The sequence below is a fragment of the Phoca vitulina genome, unplaced genomic scaffold (genome assembly GCF_004348235.1).
Source record: "Phoca vitulina isolate PV1807 unplaced genomic scaffold, GSC_HSeal_1.0 scaffold8, whole genome shotgun sequence".
In the NCBI taxonomy this organism is placed as follows: Eukaryota; Metazoa; Chordata; class Mammalia; order Carnivora; family Phocidae; genus Phoca; species Phoca vitulina.
The window spans coordinates 46,364,777-46,384,065 of record NW_022589711.1 but is presented as its reverse complement, the minus strand read 5'-3'; the positions used below and the strand labels follow the sequence as shown (position 1 = coordinate 46,384,065).

The 19,289-nt window shown below is 46.4% G+C and overlaps 1 protein-coding gene across 21 annotated transcripts in view; it reads right to left on the bottom strand.

Moving 5' to 3' along the window:
* The window catches only part of KALRN (kalirin RhoGEF kinase), a 641,436-nt gene that overhangs the window by 40,073 nt on the left and 582,074 nt on the right, over positions 1–19,289 (bottom strand). For 11 of the 21 annotated variants that reach the window (XM_032406711.1, XM_032406719.1, XM_032406720.1 and 8 more), the window contains 12 exons: positions 18,246–18,312; positions 17,336–17,439; positions 17,083–17,152; positions 16,703–16,789; positions 15,868–15,960; positions 15,053–15,103; positions 14,123–14,200; positions 10,376–10,561; positions 9,833–10,004; positions 5,914–6,152; positions 3,989–4,245; positions 291–414 (listed from right to left, as the gene is read on the bottom strand). In XM_032406711.1, coding sequence (XP_032262602.1) covers positions 291–414; positions 3,989–4,245; positions 5,914–6,152; positions 9,833–10,004; positions 10,376–10,561; positions 14,123–14,200; positions 15,053–15,103; positions 15,868–15,960; positions 16,703–16,789; positions 17,083–17,152; positions 17,336–17,439; positions 18,246–18,312 — 1,528 coding nt within the window. Of the gene's footprint in view, positions 1–290; positions 3,678–3,727; positions 4,246–5,913; positions 6,153–9,832; positions 10,005–10,375; positions 10,562–14,122; positions 14,201–15,052; positions 15,104–15,867; positions 15,961–16,702; positions 16,790–17,082; positions 17,153–17,335; positions 17,440–18,245; positions 18,313–19,289 lie in introns of those variants that run through there. The other 10 variants (XM_032406713.1, XM_032406715.1, XM_032406734.1 and 7 more) reach the window with 5 other exon arrangements.

The following is a 19,289-nucleotide window of genomic DNA, read 5'->3' as shown; positions in this document are numbered from 1 at the left end:
GCATTTTTACGAGAATAATGCTACAGATAATTTTGTTATAAAACATGTGCACAGTATAAAGAGAAAGGTATAAAAGAAAAAAAAGATACTTACTTATTTGAATCGAAGTTGCCAGGAGAAATAAAAAATAAAAAATAAATTGATCTTGCATGCAAAATTCTGCTAGACTACTTCCCCTCTGGTCCCCACACTGGGAAAAAAAAATCCCCATCCACCCAAATTGACTCGTGAGATGCTGCAGGGTGGGAGTAGATGAGAGGTGGGACACAGCTCTGGAAGACCTTACTCACTTTAACAGAGACTTTGTTGCCCAGAATATCCTTGGGTTTACGAGGCCCTGTGGCTTCATTTTTACCCGTGTTCTCCACTTCCGCCCGCTTTCTCATTCGTAGAGTATGCCATGAACATGACTTCCTGTTGTACCAAAAAATGCACCAATCAAAATGGCAGGTCAGGGCAGAGTGAGGCAGTGGGTGGGCCCGCCACCCTTGGGTGAGTCAGTAGGTGAGGTGCTCCAGTCAAGCCCCAGCTTCAGAGGCCCCAAACCTGCACGCCAGCTCCTGTGGTGGCTGGTGGCCGATCTCGCCTCCAATAGGGAGTGAGTGAGGATGTGCTTTGACCCCTCCTGAGAGATGTGCAAGTTGGCTGCAGCACTTGAGGAAAATAGGAGTACTGGGTTATTAAACTCTACCAAGGAAAGTTTTTATATCATACTGATGAAGCCTTAGAGGACTGAGGAATTCCCTTCTGAGCAGTATGGTGGATGGTGGAAGAATGAGGTGCGGAGGGGGTGGGTAAAACAGAAAAGATAAGAGAAGTAGATTTTATAATGCATAAGCTACTGGTATTTTCCCAGGACCAGACATAAAGACCCAAAAGGATGATTTTGAGGTTTTCATCTCATTATTTACATTTGGGCTGTGGCGACTCCCAAACACTGTAGTACCGATAGGACTTTTTTCTAGGGCATTTGACTTAATGCACAGTTGAACACCACTCATTTATCGTTATTTTAGGATGAAGGTTTCTTGTTCTATGTCCTCCACATCACTCAGTGTTTGTGAATAAAGAGCTCTGTCGAGCACTAAGAGGTCCTAGAGTTTTCCTGTCGGGAGAAGACCCATTACATGCTCTCAGGGTGGTGGTGGCAGCAATATCCTAACTCCTTCCTTTCCACAAGGGGGTCGGAAGCTACTTCACAGACCTGTAAAGACAAGCTCAGAGCAGAGCTCTTGAGTTCCACATGTCAGGACTCAAAAACAAAGACACCAAAAGCCAAGTCACAAACAGCATTAGTGACCCTGGGCAGGCATCATCAGTTTCAGGTGTGGTCACAGAATTTGGATGAAGTTCTATCATTGTCTGGAATAGGTGAGGTTGGCCTCCCTTCAGTGTCTCCTTGTCAAATTTAGGCCTTTGCAGACAGAGTTTGATGAAAAGAGCCTTCATTAAGGGAAAGAGGAGAGGGAGAGAGAGAGAGAGAGAAAGAGAGACATAAGATTTAGGAGGAAGGAGAATGTTCTAATATGTCAGGAGTTTTAGGATGTCTTGAAGGTGTTTCCAAAATATTTATCACTAATACACATGTTCAATGGTTACCCTTCTGAGTAGGAAAGAGCAATAATAGTCATGTTCTCAGATTTCAGGGGGAAGTGGGCTCCATCAGAAAGCCAGAATCTCTTGGCCAGACCTTCTCTTGTACCTCCTGAACAGGGAGGCTCCCTAGCATACCAGCAACTTCCTTCGGTTGTACCTGTGTGAGAACCAGTCGTGGAAACTAACTTTAGACAGTATCACTGTTAACTTCAGACATTCACCTCATATCTTTACCCCCAGAATCCACATCCCTGACTCAGTCTGAGAACACCTTGAGTCAGGGAAATCCATGCTACAAAGACTCCTAGGGTGGACAGCAGAGTGAGCATGTGTGTGAGTGTGGGGTGTGTTCCTACGTTTATTACAACCCTCTGGGGGTCATTCAGTATGCTTGGTGAGAAACTAGAAATGTTACAAATAATGTTCAGAAGGAAGACTCAGAGTAGTATCAGCGGCAGGACAGGCTCAATTTCACATTCTTCTTCCCAGAAGAAGTTGTCATCATGGTTTGGGGAGTTTCCATCTCTTGGCCACAGGCCCGGGAACTGATGTGGAGACAGGGTTTCAGTGACATTTATGCTGGAGGCATCCCAACCAACTCTGACTCCTGTAGTCATAGTAGGCCCTGGGGAGGGTGTGGTAAGTGTCCTTCACTGATAAATACTGACAACCATTTCAAGTCCATGCCTCTGCTCCACACCTGCCAACCCTTGTGCATGAGGGGCTGACAAGGAACCAGAATGACCCATTCGTATTTGGATCTCTTCTCTTTTGCCCAGCCTGACATCCCTCCTACCTTCCCTCCCATGGAAGGTATGAAAAAGTGATCAAAAGACGCAAAAGTGAGGAAGAAGTCCTGAGTGCCTGGATAATTAGGTCACAAATCATGACAAGTTAGCTCTGTAAGTTAACTGACTAATAAGAACTTCAATGCTTTGAGGGCCTTTATTTCCAAAGCTTCTTAAAAGGTACCAAAAACAAATGTCTTTAGAATAAAATGACTTGGGCCTATTGTGCCTTAGAGGCCACCACTGATTTCCAGCTGGGCCTGTGGTTACCTAGAAAGGCCAGGGTGAGGTCAGTCCCCTCTATCCCCTGAGTTAGAGAAAGGGCCAAAGAAGCGCTGTTCTGTTGGTGCTCCTGTTCAGCTATCTAGTGGGGAGTTCCTTCCACCTCTGCCATGGATGGCCGCACAGCATGGAAAACGGGGGGTGCAAGCCAAACATTGCCTCGTACATCAGTCATTACTTTACGACAGCACCTCAAGGGCACCCAGCTGGACAGCATCCAATCTGTACCATTCCACATCTCAGGGGTTAGAGACAGAGATATTATAGGGGCCGCTGAAGGGAAGGCTAGTATTGGAGCTTTAGTGACTAAAGCACTTTTTGTGTAGGAAAACACTGCCAGTGCATTCAACCAATTCCTAAAATAAAGAAGAAAAAAAAAAAAGAAGAAGAAGAAGAATAGTTTGCACATTTAAAACTCCCAGAATAGTGAAATAGGGGAAAAAGGGTCAACTAGTCTTTAGCCTCATTAAAACATGCTCATGGTGAAAATTTATTTTACATATTTAAAATAGTACATTTAAAATTATTAGTTACATTACAGGTACAATGATGAACATTGTGACTCTCCATTTATATTGCACAACCTGACTTCATCCATATGGGGTTCTTTAAATAGTGCAAAATACTTTATACAGGAATGTGTTCGGAAGGGTCTTCGCAACCAAAATAAGGAAAAGAAATATCTTACAAATTACCATGAACATATATTAAAGTGACAGGGGAGGGGAGAAATTAAAAAAAAAAAATGTTACAATCTGTACAGAGGAATTGCCACAGACAACCAAAAAGTTCCCTCTCTCCTGGGAGAAGCAGCAGGCCTCTGACCTATATAGGTCTGGCATTCGTGCTAAGGTAATTTTTTGGTGTCAATCAAAAAGAAAAAAAAATATATATATATATCAGTAACTTAATACAATATAAATAAAGTCCAGTCCAGTGAATCCTGTGGTGGGTCAAATGGAGCAACGGAAGGCATGCCTTTGTCATCTAGGGTTTCAGTAGGGTTCTTTTCTTAATGGGGGAGGGGAGGAAAAAAAAAACGAACAGAAAATTATAAACGAAAAGGGAAAAAAAACCCAAAAAACAAAAACCAAAAACCCACAGCCACTACTGTCAACAACAACAACAAAAGCCTGGAACAATCCAGCCTGGCTGCCCCATGCTGCGTGTGGCTCCAGCGCTCGAACATTGGTTCCGGTGGCACTGTTGAGAATAAGCAGCAGGAATTCCCTAGCGTGTGTTTGCATTTTTTGTGTTCTTTGTTTGGTTTTGATTTTTTAATCCACACACTCCTCTCCCGGGGAAGCCAACGAGGCACTTACTTGATGCTTCCGTCACTATTTTCTGCGGCCGCCGTGGCTTTGGGGAGGGGCGCCAGGACGCTGCCTGGGACCCAGCCCTCGGCCGCCGGGGAGCGGTCGCTGGCAGGCTGGTACACCAGGCACATGTTCTGCTGGTTGACGGCGAGGACCTGGACCACCTCACCTTGGCTCACACAGATTTCGTTCTCCTTCAGTGCATAGTAATCTTTGATCACGGCCATGGATGAGGTCCCATTGCAGCCTCCCAGGTCGCCCTGCTAAGAGACAAGGGCAAGAGGGACACGGACACAAGGAGGCCGTTCACATCCCTCTGCGTGGTTAAAGGCCAACGCTCTACTAGCAGGGTAAACAGCAGGCAGAACATTATCTTGAGCAATAAAATGATATCTATAAACATGCTTTGAAAATCTACTTTTTATAATGATGTTGCGTATAATATTATAATCAAGGGTGAATAGGTAGAGAACTGTCTAGACTAGGGAACATAAACACTTTCCACCTGGAAGCCTCCCATCATGCAACCTTCCCACCAGCATCCTCTAATGTATAGAAGAGGGTGGCAAAGGCACACAGAGACATAAGCCCCTGGGCAGAGTGACGTCGGGGCAAAGGTCAGGTCAGGTCACAACCCCCTAGCGGAAAGCAGACACTTCGAAACATTTTTTTCTTCCTTCTGTAAAAGCGTTGGTCTTATGCTACATTCTGATCTTCTTTGAAGCAGGAGTAACAATGAGACATTTGCCCAATTCAATTGGCAAGACCATGACCTACCCTGACCCAACTCCAGTGGGAACAAAACTTCTCTGGTCCCGCCCATATTCATTAATACAAGAGGTCCGGCCTCTGGGGCCTTTTCATATGACTACACCAGGAAAGCTGCTTCTAGGCCTGTATCTCCTAGTGAGGCCTGGCTACCTCATACACCATGATCAGAGCCAGAAATTCTTCAGTAAGTTTGACAAAAGGCCAATATGACTTCAACTAACTCACAAGGGTAATTTTTAATGTAGAAAATCATTTTTAGGTAATGTGATGAAATAGGTCAGTATAGTTATTCTAATACAGAATTGAACTTAGACATTAACAGTTGATTTTTAAAAAACTTATCTTAGTTTTTATTAATAGATCATTAAAAAATTAATATCATCTAATAATTTGGATAAAACTACAAAATCAGAACATGTAAGGAAAAATGTAAGTAAAAAAAAAATCTATTCAAAGATCCATTAAGTTCTAGAGGCAACCGGGGCCTAATGAGATTAATGAACTTGCTAAGGTTCTAGAACAAGTGGGTTGCAGAATTTGGAATGGGAACCAGATTGCCTGAATTCCTAATCTAGCACTTTTCCCATTTATTCTCACACCTACCACTTGGTAGGGTCAAAACAGCTGTGTAGACTGGATATACAGTTAATTCTACGCTGCTCTCATGGTGCTGTTTGAATTGTGGATTATCTGTGAAAAATGTCTCATCCAAGGTTGCTACTCCCATTCACACTCACAATGAGCAATTTCCCCTTGCTGTATCAGCCAGTGGATGGCGAAGGACTCAGAGCTCACTTCAGCAGCTCATCATTAGAAAGGGTGACCTCTTTAAGATGTCAAACAGTAGAGTTGTGACTTTTAGTGATCCAAACTACAACTACTCTATTTGGTATAGGTCATAGTTGCCACTACAATATTTCCTTATATTTGCAGAGTTTCTGCAGATGACAACAGCCCTTTGACACAGAGTGTCTGCGCAGAGGGAACTGGTCTAACTCACTCAATTTGCAGGGGAAGAAAGAGAAATAATTGAGGCTCGGCTGTATTTAGTGGGTTGCTTCTGGTCAAATGAGAGGCATAAAAAGAAGCTACTTCCTCAAGTGAGCCCAGAGGCTGCGCCCTCAGGGTGTTGAGGGTGGGGATAAGGTGCTGTCACTTACCTTGCTGGCCTCAAACTTGTCCCCAGGTTGGTGGTAGTCAAACCCTGGACTGCCATTGGAGGTAGATATCTTCAGGGGTGGCAGAGGTGGGTTATAGCTGGAGCCCTTTGGGGGCTTCTCAGAGCCCGTGGGGACAGAGGAGTAGGGCCTGGGGCTGGCTTGGGGAACCCTGGATGGCTGGGACCTCATCACGGCCGTGCTCCGTTCTTTCCGTTGATACTCAATGGGCGACTGTAGGGCTGTAGGGTAAGAGTGGATGGTTACTCTGAGCTCCAGGAATCCCACAAGGATTTGGAAGCTTATTACACAGAGGCTTTGTGCCAGGCATTGAGGTGTTACATGAGGAAGACATTACCCTTGTTTTAAAGGAATTTATAATCTCCTGTGAGATTTAAGAAAGCTACCTTAATGAGGAAAATGCATACATGAAGTGATGCCCTATGTGAGTGCAGAGTGTTGTGCAAAAGCAGGGAGAGAAGGCTTTGTGTGTGTGTGCATGGGTGTATGGGCCTATGGGGATTGGGTGGTGATACGCTTCAGACTCTGCAGGATGTAGGCAAGTGTGAAGTGTGTCTGGAGAATGGGATGGAGTCAGATGACCTGCAGCAGAAGGCCAGGCGTCTCCGTGGAGGAAGAGGAGATGAGACAGGTAAGGGAGGTTATGGGTGCCATGGCTGAAAGATCTACAAAGCCAGGCTAATGAGCCTCGGTGTAATTCTGAAGATCATGAAAAGTGATTGGATTAAATGAACTTGAACATTTTAAATTCTCTCATCAGAGCCACACCTGGAGAACATTAACCTTGTGGCAGTTGGGAGGAGGTATTGGAGAGGCTGATTCAGAAACCATGAGATAGTGACCAGCAAGAGACCCAAGCAGAGTAGAGCTGGTGAGAATGTAGAATGGCTATGAGGTGACATGTGTTCTGGAGGGAGATTAGATTCTGCCACAGCCTTGATGCAAGGAGGAGACAAGGGCTGAGGGTCACTCCAATTTGGAGACTGGCAGAATGGTAGTCAGTGGAACTCAGGAGACAGAGGAAACACGTGAGCTTTGTTTTACAGAGTTTCAGATAAGAAAGTTCCAAGGCCTGAGTACTAAAGAGGGATAGCCAGGCAAAAGCCATGCAGGTCAAACTCTGTCATAATGACTTCAAGGGCTGGCCCACTTTTGTCATTTTTATCAGGATTCTCTGTAACAAATATTTAAGTGGGTTAACAGCTGGGGCCTTTCAATTATAGGGATATTTCTATAGTGATAAGCATGTATTTTGGTAGGACTCAACATAGGGCCACCATTCTTCATCTTTGAGGTCTCAGGAGGCCCTGCGATGCCTGCACATGTCTCTGTAAGCAAAAGGCTGGCCCTGCTCTATCATCACAGCCTTATCCCTTGAGTGTGTCAAAGTATCGGGCTCCTGCCAGAGCTCAGCTTTTCTCCCTGGACAGTATTCTGTAGGCATTAAATATTTAAGAATTGATAATGTAGTTCAGTAATAGCTCCATAACTCACTATAATTAAGAGAAAGGTCTCTTGGAACCATATAAAAGTCTGGATCATGGACTACACCCAAAGAAATGTAGTTCCAAGTTTTAAGTAGATGGCAGAGAATTTTGAAGCAGGCCTTATCAACCTGACTGTATGAATCAGTATCCATCACATGGAATTGGGGTATTACCTGATTATATATGTAATAACTGTGCTGAAGTGTTTCAAAATAATATGGCTTTTTAAATGAGCTACACAGACAGCCTTTGTTCTTCCACCAGTCTCAGTCTGCATTATTCAGGTCTTAGGATCAGGGAAGCTATGCATCTCCTGGGAGGGTTTGTTTCTGCCTGATATATAGCATCTTATGCCTGATCCTGTTTCTTTCTTTGCTTTGTTTGCTAGGGAGCTCATAGATAAATGTGTGCCCTACCACCAGCGACTATACTGTAGTTTATGGTTAAAAGCCTAATTTTAAGTTATAGGGTTCTGGGTTCAAGTCCTTGTTCTATTACCTACTGTTTTTGTGACCTTAGACAAGCTTATTAACCTCTCTGACTCCTTTCCCTCACCTGAAAAATACAGGATGATAGGACTCACCTTTCCATGTTGACATGAGGATGAAATGTGATAATACATGTGAATACATGCTTAGCATTGTGCCTGTCTCAGAGAAAGGACTCAATGGTACGAGCCATTGTTGTTACTTCAATTATTGCTGGTTTCATTTTTTTTCTTATTTGTCTTTTGTACTGAATTGATAAACTTAAAAATCTCATTTCAGCTTAGAATCTATCAGAAATTCTTAACTACTGGAATACAATTTATACATGTATTTTATATATGTGCACCTTTTACGTAAAATTATTGTATCAACATAGGTGTTAATTCAAAGTTCTACATTCAGAAACTGTAAACTATATACAACTTCTGCTGCTATCCCTCAGGGCTGGGTTGGTGTTTAATTTTAGACTTTTTAGAGCCCTAGAGATGACAAAGTTTTTTCATCAAACTGTTCTACAGTTGGGGGGCCTAGGGGCATGACCCCAAAATACTCTCACACTTACAGTGTGAAATTGCTTTGAAGTTTCATGTTTATCTTGCTGTATAATTTCCTTTTATATGTTTTAAAATAAATACAATGTGTTAAATCCCTTACATGCAGTTAGACTGAGATTGTAGGGAGCTGTGCCATGTTTTCCTGCTTCCCGTACTGCTGACTGGCACACCAGAGCACGTGCCGATGTGGGCAGAGTAGACTGTCCCTCCTTTTCACAAAATAAGCCAACAGAGGCCCACAGAAACATCATGACTTGCCCACGGTCCTCAACTGGTATGTTACCTTTAATCTTTCCCCACAGCATTCAGGTCAACGCTGGGCACCCAACAAGGGCTGTTTGCGCCATTTGAAAGAGTCCAGATTCCAGTACTGGCAAGAGGTGACACATCTGACAGTGGACCTGTGTGCATGCATGCATGTGTGTGTACATACAAGCATATGTGCTTGGTGAGTCTGTGTGTGTGTGTATGTGTACATACGGGTATATGTGCTTTCTGAGTCTGTGTGTGCRTGTATGTGTGTGTACGTACAGGCATATGTGCTTGCTGAGTGTCTGGGGTAACTTCATTTCTGGTGACATTCTGCTTTCAACTTCCAGCTCTGTTTCTGCTCAGAGAGACTTCTGAGTGCATCAACTTGAAAGATGAGCACCGGTTTAAAACTGTACACTTCCTGTCACATGCTAAGCTCAACGTGGAGACAACCCCAGCAGCGAAAAGAAATAAAGAAACTTAAACAAGGTAGCAGCGCCATTTCACTTCGGTTCCCACCACCAGTGAGGGGACTCCTGCAGGGTCCATAGAGAGCTACACTCTCTGTAATCATGAGTTGTGGGAAGTTTCAAGATATTACTGAAATTTAGAGTTTAGGGATCACCTCTCCTTTGAAAGGGCTCAAGTTGGCTAGCAAGAGGACCTCTGTAGGCTCTCTCACTGATCTGTCAAACTCCCAGTGAACACTAAGTAACACCAGAGAACCTGTGAAAACACTAGCCATTAGCCACCAAATGGGAAAACATAGTACTCTGATAGTCAGCCCCTGAGACAAGGAGGATGTGCCCAACTCAGACTTCTGCCACAATCATTACGAGCTGGCACGGGTGGCCACAAGGCATAGACCCCATGGCTAGGCTCTAAGAGAATAGCTCTTCTTTTGGAAAGATGGGGCTTCTTTATCATGTTCCATCTGTTCCACTGACATACCCAGGTTCAGAAAAATTCTCAACCAAGTGTTTCTGAAAACTACAAATTTATCATCCTTATAAAATGTCATCCGGGCTCATGAAGTCACCGTTAAGCCCAGACCCAAGGAAACTCAGAGGTGTGGGGTTCCCTGAAAATGGCCCTGTTAGAAGCCAGGCCCAGTACCTACCATTTAAGAAGTCTCGCTGTGTTTCTAAGACTTGATTGATGTCCTGCACCCAGGCCTGCTGGATGTCCGCGTTGGCGGCTTGCAGAATGACCCTCTCAGAAGTCTCTCTATTCATGAGCGCAAACTTACAGGGGTCATTGTCCACGTTCTCCTCCAGGACCAAGTAATTCATCTGGAAGAAACCAAGTTGAATCTTTTCATATTTAAGTGGTTTAAAAAAAAAAAAATCAACAACATACTACAGTTCCTCCAAGTTTTTATTTCAGGAGATATTCCCAAAATTTTGTCCTGGGTCTAACAGCTAAATCCTTTGGTTTCTGACTCTGAGTGAATGACATGATCCTGGAGAACCTGCCGGATCTGTAGGACCTGCTCTCAGCCTGTCTCTTTCTCTCAAAATATTTAATCTTCACACCCACAGCTTCTTTGGCTGAAAGACTGTCAACGTTCTGAATCCATACTCACTCCAGGTCTCTGTCTTTGGGAAGCAGCTCCCAGGACTGGCTCTTCCCTGCCCTCGGTCATCCCCACTGGGAGCCTTACCTTGATGCTTCTTTTGAACATGTAGCCCGGGGTGAGTGATCCCTTCCTTAGCAGTTCACTGAAGATGACGATTTGCTCAAAGAGGAACACGCGCCTCTCCTTGGTCCGGGACTGCATGCCTGCGTCCAGCTCAATCACATAGAACGTGTCCTGCTGCAGCAGCTTCCCCTGCGCGGTCAGGGTGCCCTGATGGAAGCAAGTGCTGGGGTGAAGGAAGTGAAAAACGGGGAGGGGGCCACAGCCCTCTGGGCCTACAAGACTGGCCCCCCTGAGGACACAGATAGCAGACCTGACACTAAAAGCCTCAGGACACTAGTAAGAGACTGAATTAGGACCCAGCCATTCAGATGGGGCAGACACAGAGCCCTGGGGGGGGGGGGGGGGGGGAGGGAAAGAAGGCTAGGAAACCACTAGGAAAGAAGCAGCTCTAAGAAAATGCCAGAAGGGAGGAAGATAAAATCATTAGCTAGAAAGATGTTCAGGAATTATCCTGGCTCTTCTTATTTTTTATTAAAAGCACAACAGAAAGTGGGTGACACCTGTAGCCTTTCTGTCCTCAAAGCTCTGAGAAATGTTGTCTGCTTGGCTCCCTTGCAGCATGGGCCAAGGACCTCGGGTACTCTTATGGTCATGAACCTAGAACCAACCTGTGGCCAAGGGAAGTGATGTAGGCAGGAATGCAAGTAATCTAATGAGTTGGGCTCCTCTCATCTCCTTCTATTATTTGAGGATGGAGTCTTAGTTAGAATTAGTCTAATTCTGAAGTCTTCGTCTCCTGCGACCGATCAACAGGTACAGCTGGAGTACCATATACAGGTGTCCATGTTTTACAAGCTGGTAGATATTTTTCTGGGTCTTGAGATCCTTCTTAAAATGCTTTGAGCTAGCAGGCCACTTGCCAGCCTACATAGGGGGAGCCTATTTGGTTTGATTTTCAGAGACATCTTCACATCTTCAAAGGGAATGAGGTCCAACCCAGCAGGTCTTCACAGATGCGATTGGAGAGCCTTGCTTTCCCTACTGTTCTGCAGCAAGAACACGCTGACACCTGATATCTGATAGCTAGAGGGCCTCCTCTGAACCATACTCTCTCAGGTGATGACTTTTGCCCTTTAGTAAAAATGTGGGCCATTCTCTGCACATGATGCCTTATTCCAAACAGTACCCAGCACAGGGGTCATTTTTCTTTTCTATTCCCGAGAAACACCTGCCCTCTGCTTGGATCATGGCTCCTTACTGTCAAGGTCACCAGCCAAACAGGCTTATCTTTACCCTGGTCCAAAGTTAATATTAAGCCAGTGACCAGCTAGCCAGGAAAGCTCTAAAAGCTCTATTAACATTACGTAAGAGCCTGACCCATGAATTATAACCCTGCCAATGCTGAAGGGAAGGCTAGAGGATTTATAAGAGAGAGAATCTAAGTGAGGAGGCAAACTTCTCCCAGGCCCAAAGCCCTGGACTTCAGAAGGGACAGAGGATGTTCATGGTCCTTCTTAATTAGCTGAAGGAATGCAAAGCAGATTCTCTGAGACTTGATAGAAAAAGGAGATGGTGGTGCTTGATTGAAAAGAGAAGATAATTTTGCAGTCTGTGTCTGGCCTTCTGTGTACACACGTGTGCATGCACAACGCAGTTCCTGCGGAGTCTAACACGCGTTAGCACAGTCAGATGCTGACTTCCTGTCAGGGGGCAGTGCCTCCAAAGACCCAGAGAAAGTCAAGCCAGACTCCTCCTCAGAAACTTGTGGACATCAAGGCTTAAGGGCAAAAGGAATTACTTGGTTTGTTCAGAATAGCTTCAGACCTAACATAGCCCCAAGGGAAAAAGTGTAAAACTTCATCCAGTATGACTAGTGAAAAGCTGTAAGAACTGAGTATAGGGGCACCTGGGTGGCTCAGTCGTTAAGCGTCTGCCTTCAGCTCAGGTCATGATCCCAGGGTCCTGGGATCGAGCCCCACATTGGGCTCCCTGCTCAGCGGGAAGCCTGCTTCTCCCTCTCCCACTCCCCCTGCTTGTGTTCCCTCTCTCGCTGTCTCTCTCTCTGTCAAATAAATAAATAAAATCTTTAAAAAAAAGGAACTCAGGGTATATTTCTGCTGCAAACCCCTGCTTGCTCTAATGCCTCAGGTCTACCACAGAGAACCGGGAATCTATGAAAAATAAACAGTAAAGAAAAACCTCCACATAGTTCCTGGTCACAGGAACAAAGCAGTGGCAGACAGGGACACCAGGAAGGGCTGGGAGGGCAAGGAGGACAAGAGAATTGGGCTCAAGAACATTATGAATCCAACTCAGTAACCCAAACCTGAATGTAGCATCTCCTAAATTTACTTATAGACCACTCTGCCTTATTTCTATTCTATTCTTTCTATTCTATTCTATTCTATTCTATTCTGTTCTATTCTATCCTAATTTGGCCGGGGGTGGGGGGGTGGGGGGGAACGCTATTATTTCTTTATTATCTCAACTTCTAGGAACCCCTTTTCTCTAGAAAGAAATAATAAAATCTTAGGTTGCAGAATTACCAGGAAACAGGATGAGAAGATCCACATCTTTCTCTAAGGGGTTCAACAATTATTAAATGCTAGTCAATAATTGTGTCAGTTCCAATTTTATCATATTAATATCCAAAACAGATTATATGTACTTAGCATATGAGGTTTGGATATAAACTAATGGCAGCCACTTATCAAGGTTATGGTAGGAAAGTCCATTTTTTCTTCAAAGGTTCACTGTTATGAGTTGAATTGCTCCACCTCCACCCCCTTCATATGTTGAAGTCCTGACCCCAGGTATCTCAGAATGTGACCATATTGGAAGACAGGATCTTTACAGAGAGAATCAAGTTAAAGTGAGGTCATTAGGGTGAGCTCTACTCGAACATGACTGGTGTCCTCATAAAAAGGGGAAATTTGGACATAGAAAAATGTACAGAGGGAAGACAGTGTGAAGACACAGGAAGAATGCCATGTGAACATGACGACGGCCATTTACAGGCCAAGGAGACAGGCCTGAACAGATCTGTCCCTCACAGCCCTCAGGAGAAACCATCACTGCCTATACCTTGATCTCGGACTCCTAGCCTCTGGAAAAGTGAGATGATAAATTCTGTTGTTTAAGCCACCCAGTCTGTGGGACTTGTTATGGCAGCCCTAGCAAACTAGTTATTCACTGAAGCCAAAATTCTGGGGACATCTAGCTGTTTCTCCTAAGACTTGATTCTCTTTTTCAAAGAATAGAAATATGCACACGTTTTAAAGCTTTAAATGTTCATTTAACTAAAAAGCCAGCCATTATGTAGACCTAGAACCACTCTCTCAAAAAAAAAAAAAGAAAAAGAAAAAGAAAAAGAAAAAGTGTTCCATTTTCCCTCTGGTGCTACTTCCATCCCCTAGTCCCACTCTCCCTCACATTCCCCGCACTCACGTCCCAAGCAAGAAAGCAAAGCAAAGAGGTCACTGCCAGGTCCACAGTTATAAGGAATTTTGGGTCTTTCCAACCCCCTTGGAATTGTGACTCCAGTTTGGTGGACTGCTCTGTAGCTTCCTCTGACTGCCCTATTACTGGACATCCTAAATAGATACATCTTCTGGGCCCACGAGCCAGAGGGGCCTGGCATGAAGGCACAGATGGTGAGTGGAGGCGGCAGAGGAGGTGGGCACAGGGCTTCAAAGGGAAGCTGCCTCATTGCCCCAGCTCCTGCTGTCCAGAAGAGAGAGGGCTTGGAAGCATTCCTTAAGGGCTCACCTCAAAGCCCTGCAGGCGTCCCAGATTCATCATGTCATTGCAGCGTTTTGGAACAAGGCACATTAACTCCACGGCTTTCTGCGGGAGAGAACAATAGCAGCTCAGGAGCAGGATGAGCACTCGGGCAGGAAGCTTAGGGCAATTCTGTGTTGGAAGACAGGGACCTCCTAGGGGCTCCCTGATTCTAGGAAAGGACACTGGTAGAGCAGTATGGAGCTCACTCCTAGAGCAGTATGGGATTTTCTGTTGGGGTGTTGGTCCTCAGTGCAGGGCCCCATGTGAATCAGTGACCACATGTGGGGAGGCTACCCAGCCAGCCTTTTCCTCCTTCCCACTTTTATTTAGCAATTCTCTTTCCTTCTCATATTTTCTTTCTTCTCTCTGTTGCTTCTTGGCTGCCTAAGCAACAGCTTAGCCTGGCTTGTGAAACACTATACGTTTTAACCTAAAATAACCTGCCAGAATGGTCTGTAACCTCTCCGGCTTATAATAATCCCCATGGTGACATTGTCTCAAAGGACTTCACTTAGGGAGTAATCCTCAGGGGTAGGGGAGGGAGTGAAAACAGGGTATTTTATGTGTTGAACTCAAATGGTACCTGGATTCATGGATGAAACTGCACACTGAAACACTGAATCTCTGAAGGATGTTAGAGGACTCAAATACCCGCCCCCCCTTCCCACCACATGGAGAACACGAGTGGGGCGAAACTCTGGTCTGTCCCAGGACAGAATTCTCGGGTTATAGAAAAACACTCAGTGTTCATTACTATTTGCCATTCCCCATCCTGTCGAGCAGCTGCTTGCAAGGGGCTCTCACTGAGAGGACTCTGCCTGGACCCTTGGTCCTCGAGAGCCAGTTCTTCTCCCTTAGAGACACACATCTAACGCTGTCGCCGAGAACAGCCAGTGTTGCAAGCAGAAGACTCACCTCGATATCGGAACACTCCAAACCAGCCTTCTCACTGTATCTCAGGAAGTCCTAGCAAGTGGGGGGAGCGGGGGAGGGTGCAGGATGGTGACATCAGTTAGGAAAACAGAGCACTATTAAAAATCCAGCATCATAAAACCTACGATGACACCCAGACAACTTTCCTCCCCAACAGACACGGCAGTGCGTTGTAGAAGCTGAGATATGAACTTATGAGTCATATTGGAAACAACTGGAGAAAAACCCCCAAATACTCAAAGATTAAAAGCTGTGGGAAAAGCAAGGGGGGGGGGAGGGAGGGAAGAAGTGAGAGGGAGACTGTAAGCATGAAGAGAGGGGGGGTTATGTCCAGAAAGGCTGGGAGAAAGGAAAGCTCAATCTCTCTCTTCCATTTACCTCAAATTCTGTAAGACAAACCAAATTAAACCATTTCTAAAAAGTAAAATATGATCCAATTTTAGGTATTACTCATCTAAGCTTTCCAGGGCCTTGCCTTGGCTTTTCTTCCTCCTCGTGGTCACTCTGATTTTATGTTACTATTTTTTATTTTGTAAAGGTCCCGAGTCGGTGACAAAGAGAGTGCATTGAAAGAAAATGAACTAACCTCCAACCTTAAAGGCAGGAATGACATGCGTGCGATTTATTTGGGGGCAGAGCTGACACAAGTAACAGACAGGCAAGGTAACAGCCCACAGACGCCCCCCTGGTTCACGGGAAAGGTGTGGTGGAGACAGAGCCTCACGCTGACCTGCTCCCCAACTCGCAGCCTGAGAAGACCCTTCTCCGGCCCTGACTCAGGCTCACAGCTCTCTTACCTTGAGGAGCAACTGATATTTTGTGATTCTCTGAATGGGCTTGATAAGGAAGTCGCTAAGCGTCAGCCTTTGATTTATCTCCTGTTTCACCTCCTGGAACACGAGGGAGCTACGTTAGAAGAAAAAGGAGCCAAAGGACTGGGGTCCTGGGGATTAGGGGGCAAGGTGAGAAGGACAGGCCCTCACGTTTGCTACTGAAGCTTTAGAACCCTCAGACCGGGGAGAGGGAGAGTTGCCCACGCAGCTGCTAACGTGTTACGAACAACACGTAAGGGACACCTTCTGCAGGTCGGGCACTTTCCCACCCCGCGTCCTCTCACTCCGGCCCTGGGAGACCCGCCGGAGCGGGTATTCCGTTCCCTCTGCTGCTCCAGGGTCACGTCAGCAGGGCTTCTCCTAGATCTGCGAGCAGTCGGCTGAGGGCTCTTCCCGAGGCGCAGCCTTGCCTCTCTCTCCTCCCCCCCAGCAGCGCTTCCGGCCTGGGGCACAACAAACACTCGCAGGTGCTTGACGGAACCTCGGCAGCGGGAGCAGACAGCCTGACTGAGGAGCGGGGGGCGGGCCTGCGCGGGGGACGGTCCCGGAAGGGGGGCACCGAGCTCCTGAAGCGTGTCCCCGTCATTCCACACACGGGCCGCCGGGCCGCCTCGGCTCCAGCCATGGGAACTGAGCCAAGCCAGTGGCTCCCCGGAGGGGGTCCCGGCGGGGGGGGGGGGGGGGGGGGGGGGGGGGGGGGGGGGAGCTGTGGCTGGACGATGGCTGGCCTTTTGGACTGCGGCTGCCTCGGCCCGAGTTGCTTCCCCGCCCCCGTCTCAGCGAAGCCCGAGCAGCTTACTTCGAAGTAAGCGTCGTACTCGGCGACGATGTACTCGGAGCGCGGCTTGTTCTGGCAGTACCACACGTAGATGTGCAGCTTCCGCTCCTGCAGAGGCAGACGGCGGGCGCTCAGGCGGCCGCCCCCGCCCGCGGGCCCCGCCTCAGAGCACCACGGCCCCCACGCCCCGCGCTCTGGGGACACCGGCAGTTAAATACCACCGACGCAAGAGGACACGCAGTAGGCAACAGCCCATCTCACCAAAAAAAAAAAAAAAAAAAAAAAAAGCCCTCAGAGAGGGGCGAGAAGGCAGGCAAGTGGCGAGAAGAGCGGGAGAGAGGAGGAATTTTCGAAGGCATGCAGGGAGGGGCGCGGTGCAGAGGCTGCAGGGAAGCACTCACGTGTTTAATAAAGAGCTGGGCCAGTCTGTCTTGCTCCTGGATACATTTTTCCAGTTCAGCCAGGAAAAAACTAAAAGGAGGGAGGGGGATAAGGGAAGGAAGCCACCTCCTTCAGAACAGTATTATTTCTCTGTGAGGAGATAAATGACACCAGACTCTCCCCCAACCCTACCCCTAAGGTCAGCTGCAGGGGGAGGACAGGAGGGTCTTGGATTCGCAGGATGCCCTGTCCTCAGGACAACGTGGCACTTACTCCTTATGCCAGTCGTAAATCTGGTGAATATTTCCAAACACGATTTTATCCTTCCCTCGCATGTCCTCAGGGACACCCTTTTCTTCTATTCTCTTCATGAAGCCCTGTAGAGCAGAGGCAGGGGTCAGCGGGGCATTTTCAGGAGAAAGCTTTCTTGCCAAGCCCCATGTACCGCAGCCCCCCCGTGTAAATGCCCCCTCTCTGCAGGAGTCTGAGGGCAAGCTCTTCTGTGGTTTCTGGTGTCCAGCCAGGACTTCACCCCATGCAGAGTGACAGACACAACTCTGATGAAGTTCTAGGTCCCTTTCTTTGTCTCCAGCCCCCTTAAGAGAAAGTCTTTTTCATCCAAGAATCTAAATGCCCCTAAAGTAAATCCCTAAGAAGAGCGCTGTTTTATTTACCACCAAGTTGACTCTTAACTGTGGACTTGTCAGTCTTGTCTTATGGGTGGATTTTTCTTTGTCTGTCCTCTTGGTAGCCATAACATTCTTCTTAAAATCTAAGGAGACTCTAAGCCCCAAGGTTTCACTAGGAGTGCCCTGCTTGTGCCCATGGTGACTCATAGCTCTGAAGAATATATGTCCATATGGTTAAACGCCAAGGAAGAGCTCTTGAGAGAGTAACTGGTCACCTAAAACAAGGTGAAAGGACTCAGCTTTAACCAAGAGGCTCCCCCAGATGCTGCAACATTTGGGACCCCATCTCCCTCTGAATCTCTCATGATATTTCAAGGAGAAAAGAAAAAAAAACCTACATATTTCATTTGATCTATTGTCATTTTTAGTTTCATTTCTGCAAATACACAGAAGTATTTGCACATAACCCACAAGTTAAAAACACCTGGGCCCAGATAGGGTCCAACATGCCTCTGGTTAGGTGACTGCAGACCCACCTTGAGCTACATACTCACCTCCACCACAATCCCCAGATCCTTGACATAGTCCTTTTCTGTCTGTACCAGCTCATTCAGGACAAACCTGAGCAGGAGATTAAGAACAATGAGGGTTCCTCTTCATTGTAAAGCAAGAAATCTTCACACTTAAGTTGACAGGAAAGTTACTTTGGCACTTTTATGACAAGACATTTTGGCAAAACTGAGTTATGAAAGCTTTGAGGCCAAGGGCTCACCATGAGATTTTCTTCCTCCATTTCCAACTCCATTCTGTGATTACCAAGAGGAGAAAGACATTTGCTTGATAACCAACCTTTGAGGCCTCAGAGACACCAACATCAAGTGAGGCCTTTGAGATACAGAAGCTACAATTATTCCGATAGGTGTCCCTGGTAACCGGCCTGCAAAAGCCCCAGTCAGAGCCAGAAAGGTTGACTGCAGACACCCCATAATCACAACTTTCAATGCAGCAGCCTCCCCTCTCCCCCACAGATGTGGGGTGTACAAGAACCCTTGCTTTCTTAGTTTCTTTCTTGTTAATGATTTCCTCCTCTCGGAGCATTTGCTTTGTGCCAGCGCTTCATCTGGAATTTCTCATGCTTATATCAAGGGAGGCAGTGTAAGCCCTGTTTTCTATAGAGGAAGATACTGAGGTTGTGTTGCCCATGATGACAAAGTCCGTAGCAGAGTTGGGATCTGAACCTATTGTACCAGAGTCCAAAGACTCTGCTCTTTCACTGTTGCCTGCTGCCTGGCAAACTACTCAGACTGGCTCACTGGGGTCCCTGAGACCTCAAAACCAAGCATTTCTCTTTCTTTCTGTCCAGAGAGTAAAGAGCTGGACATAAAACACTCAGGGCTGTGCACGGGAGCAGGCTAGGTGCCGTGCGGCTTACTGGAGTCTGACTCCTACTAGCTTTTTTGCCTGGAACCACACAACTGCATTTTTGGCCCAAGTGGCAGAAGGGATAGAGTTCTGGGATGTCCAAAGCGGACCCCAGCATAAGGGCTGTAACTGTTCTGAACCCAGGAAGCAATTCATCTGAAATTCTTGATCTATAC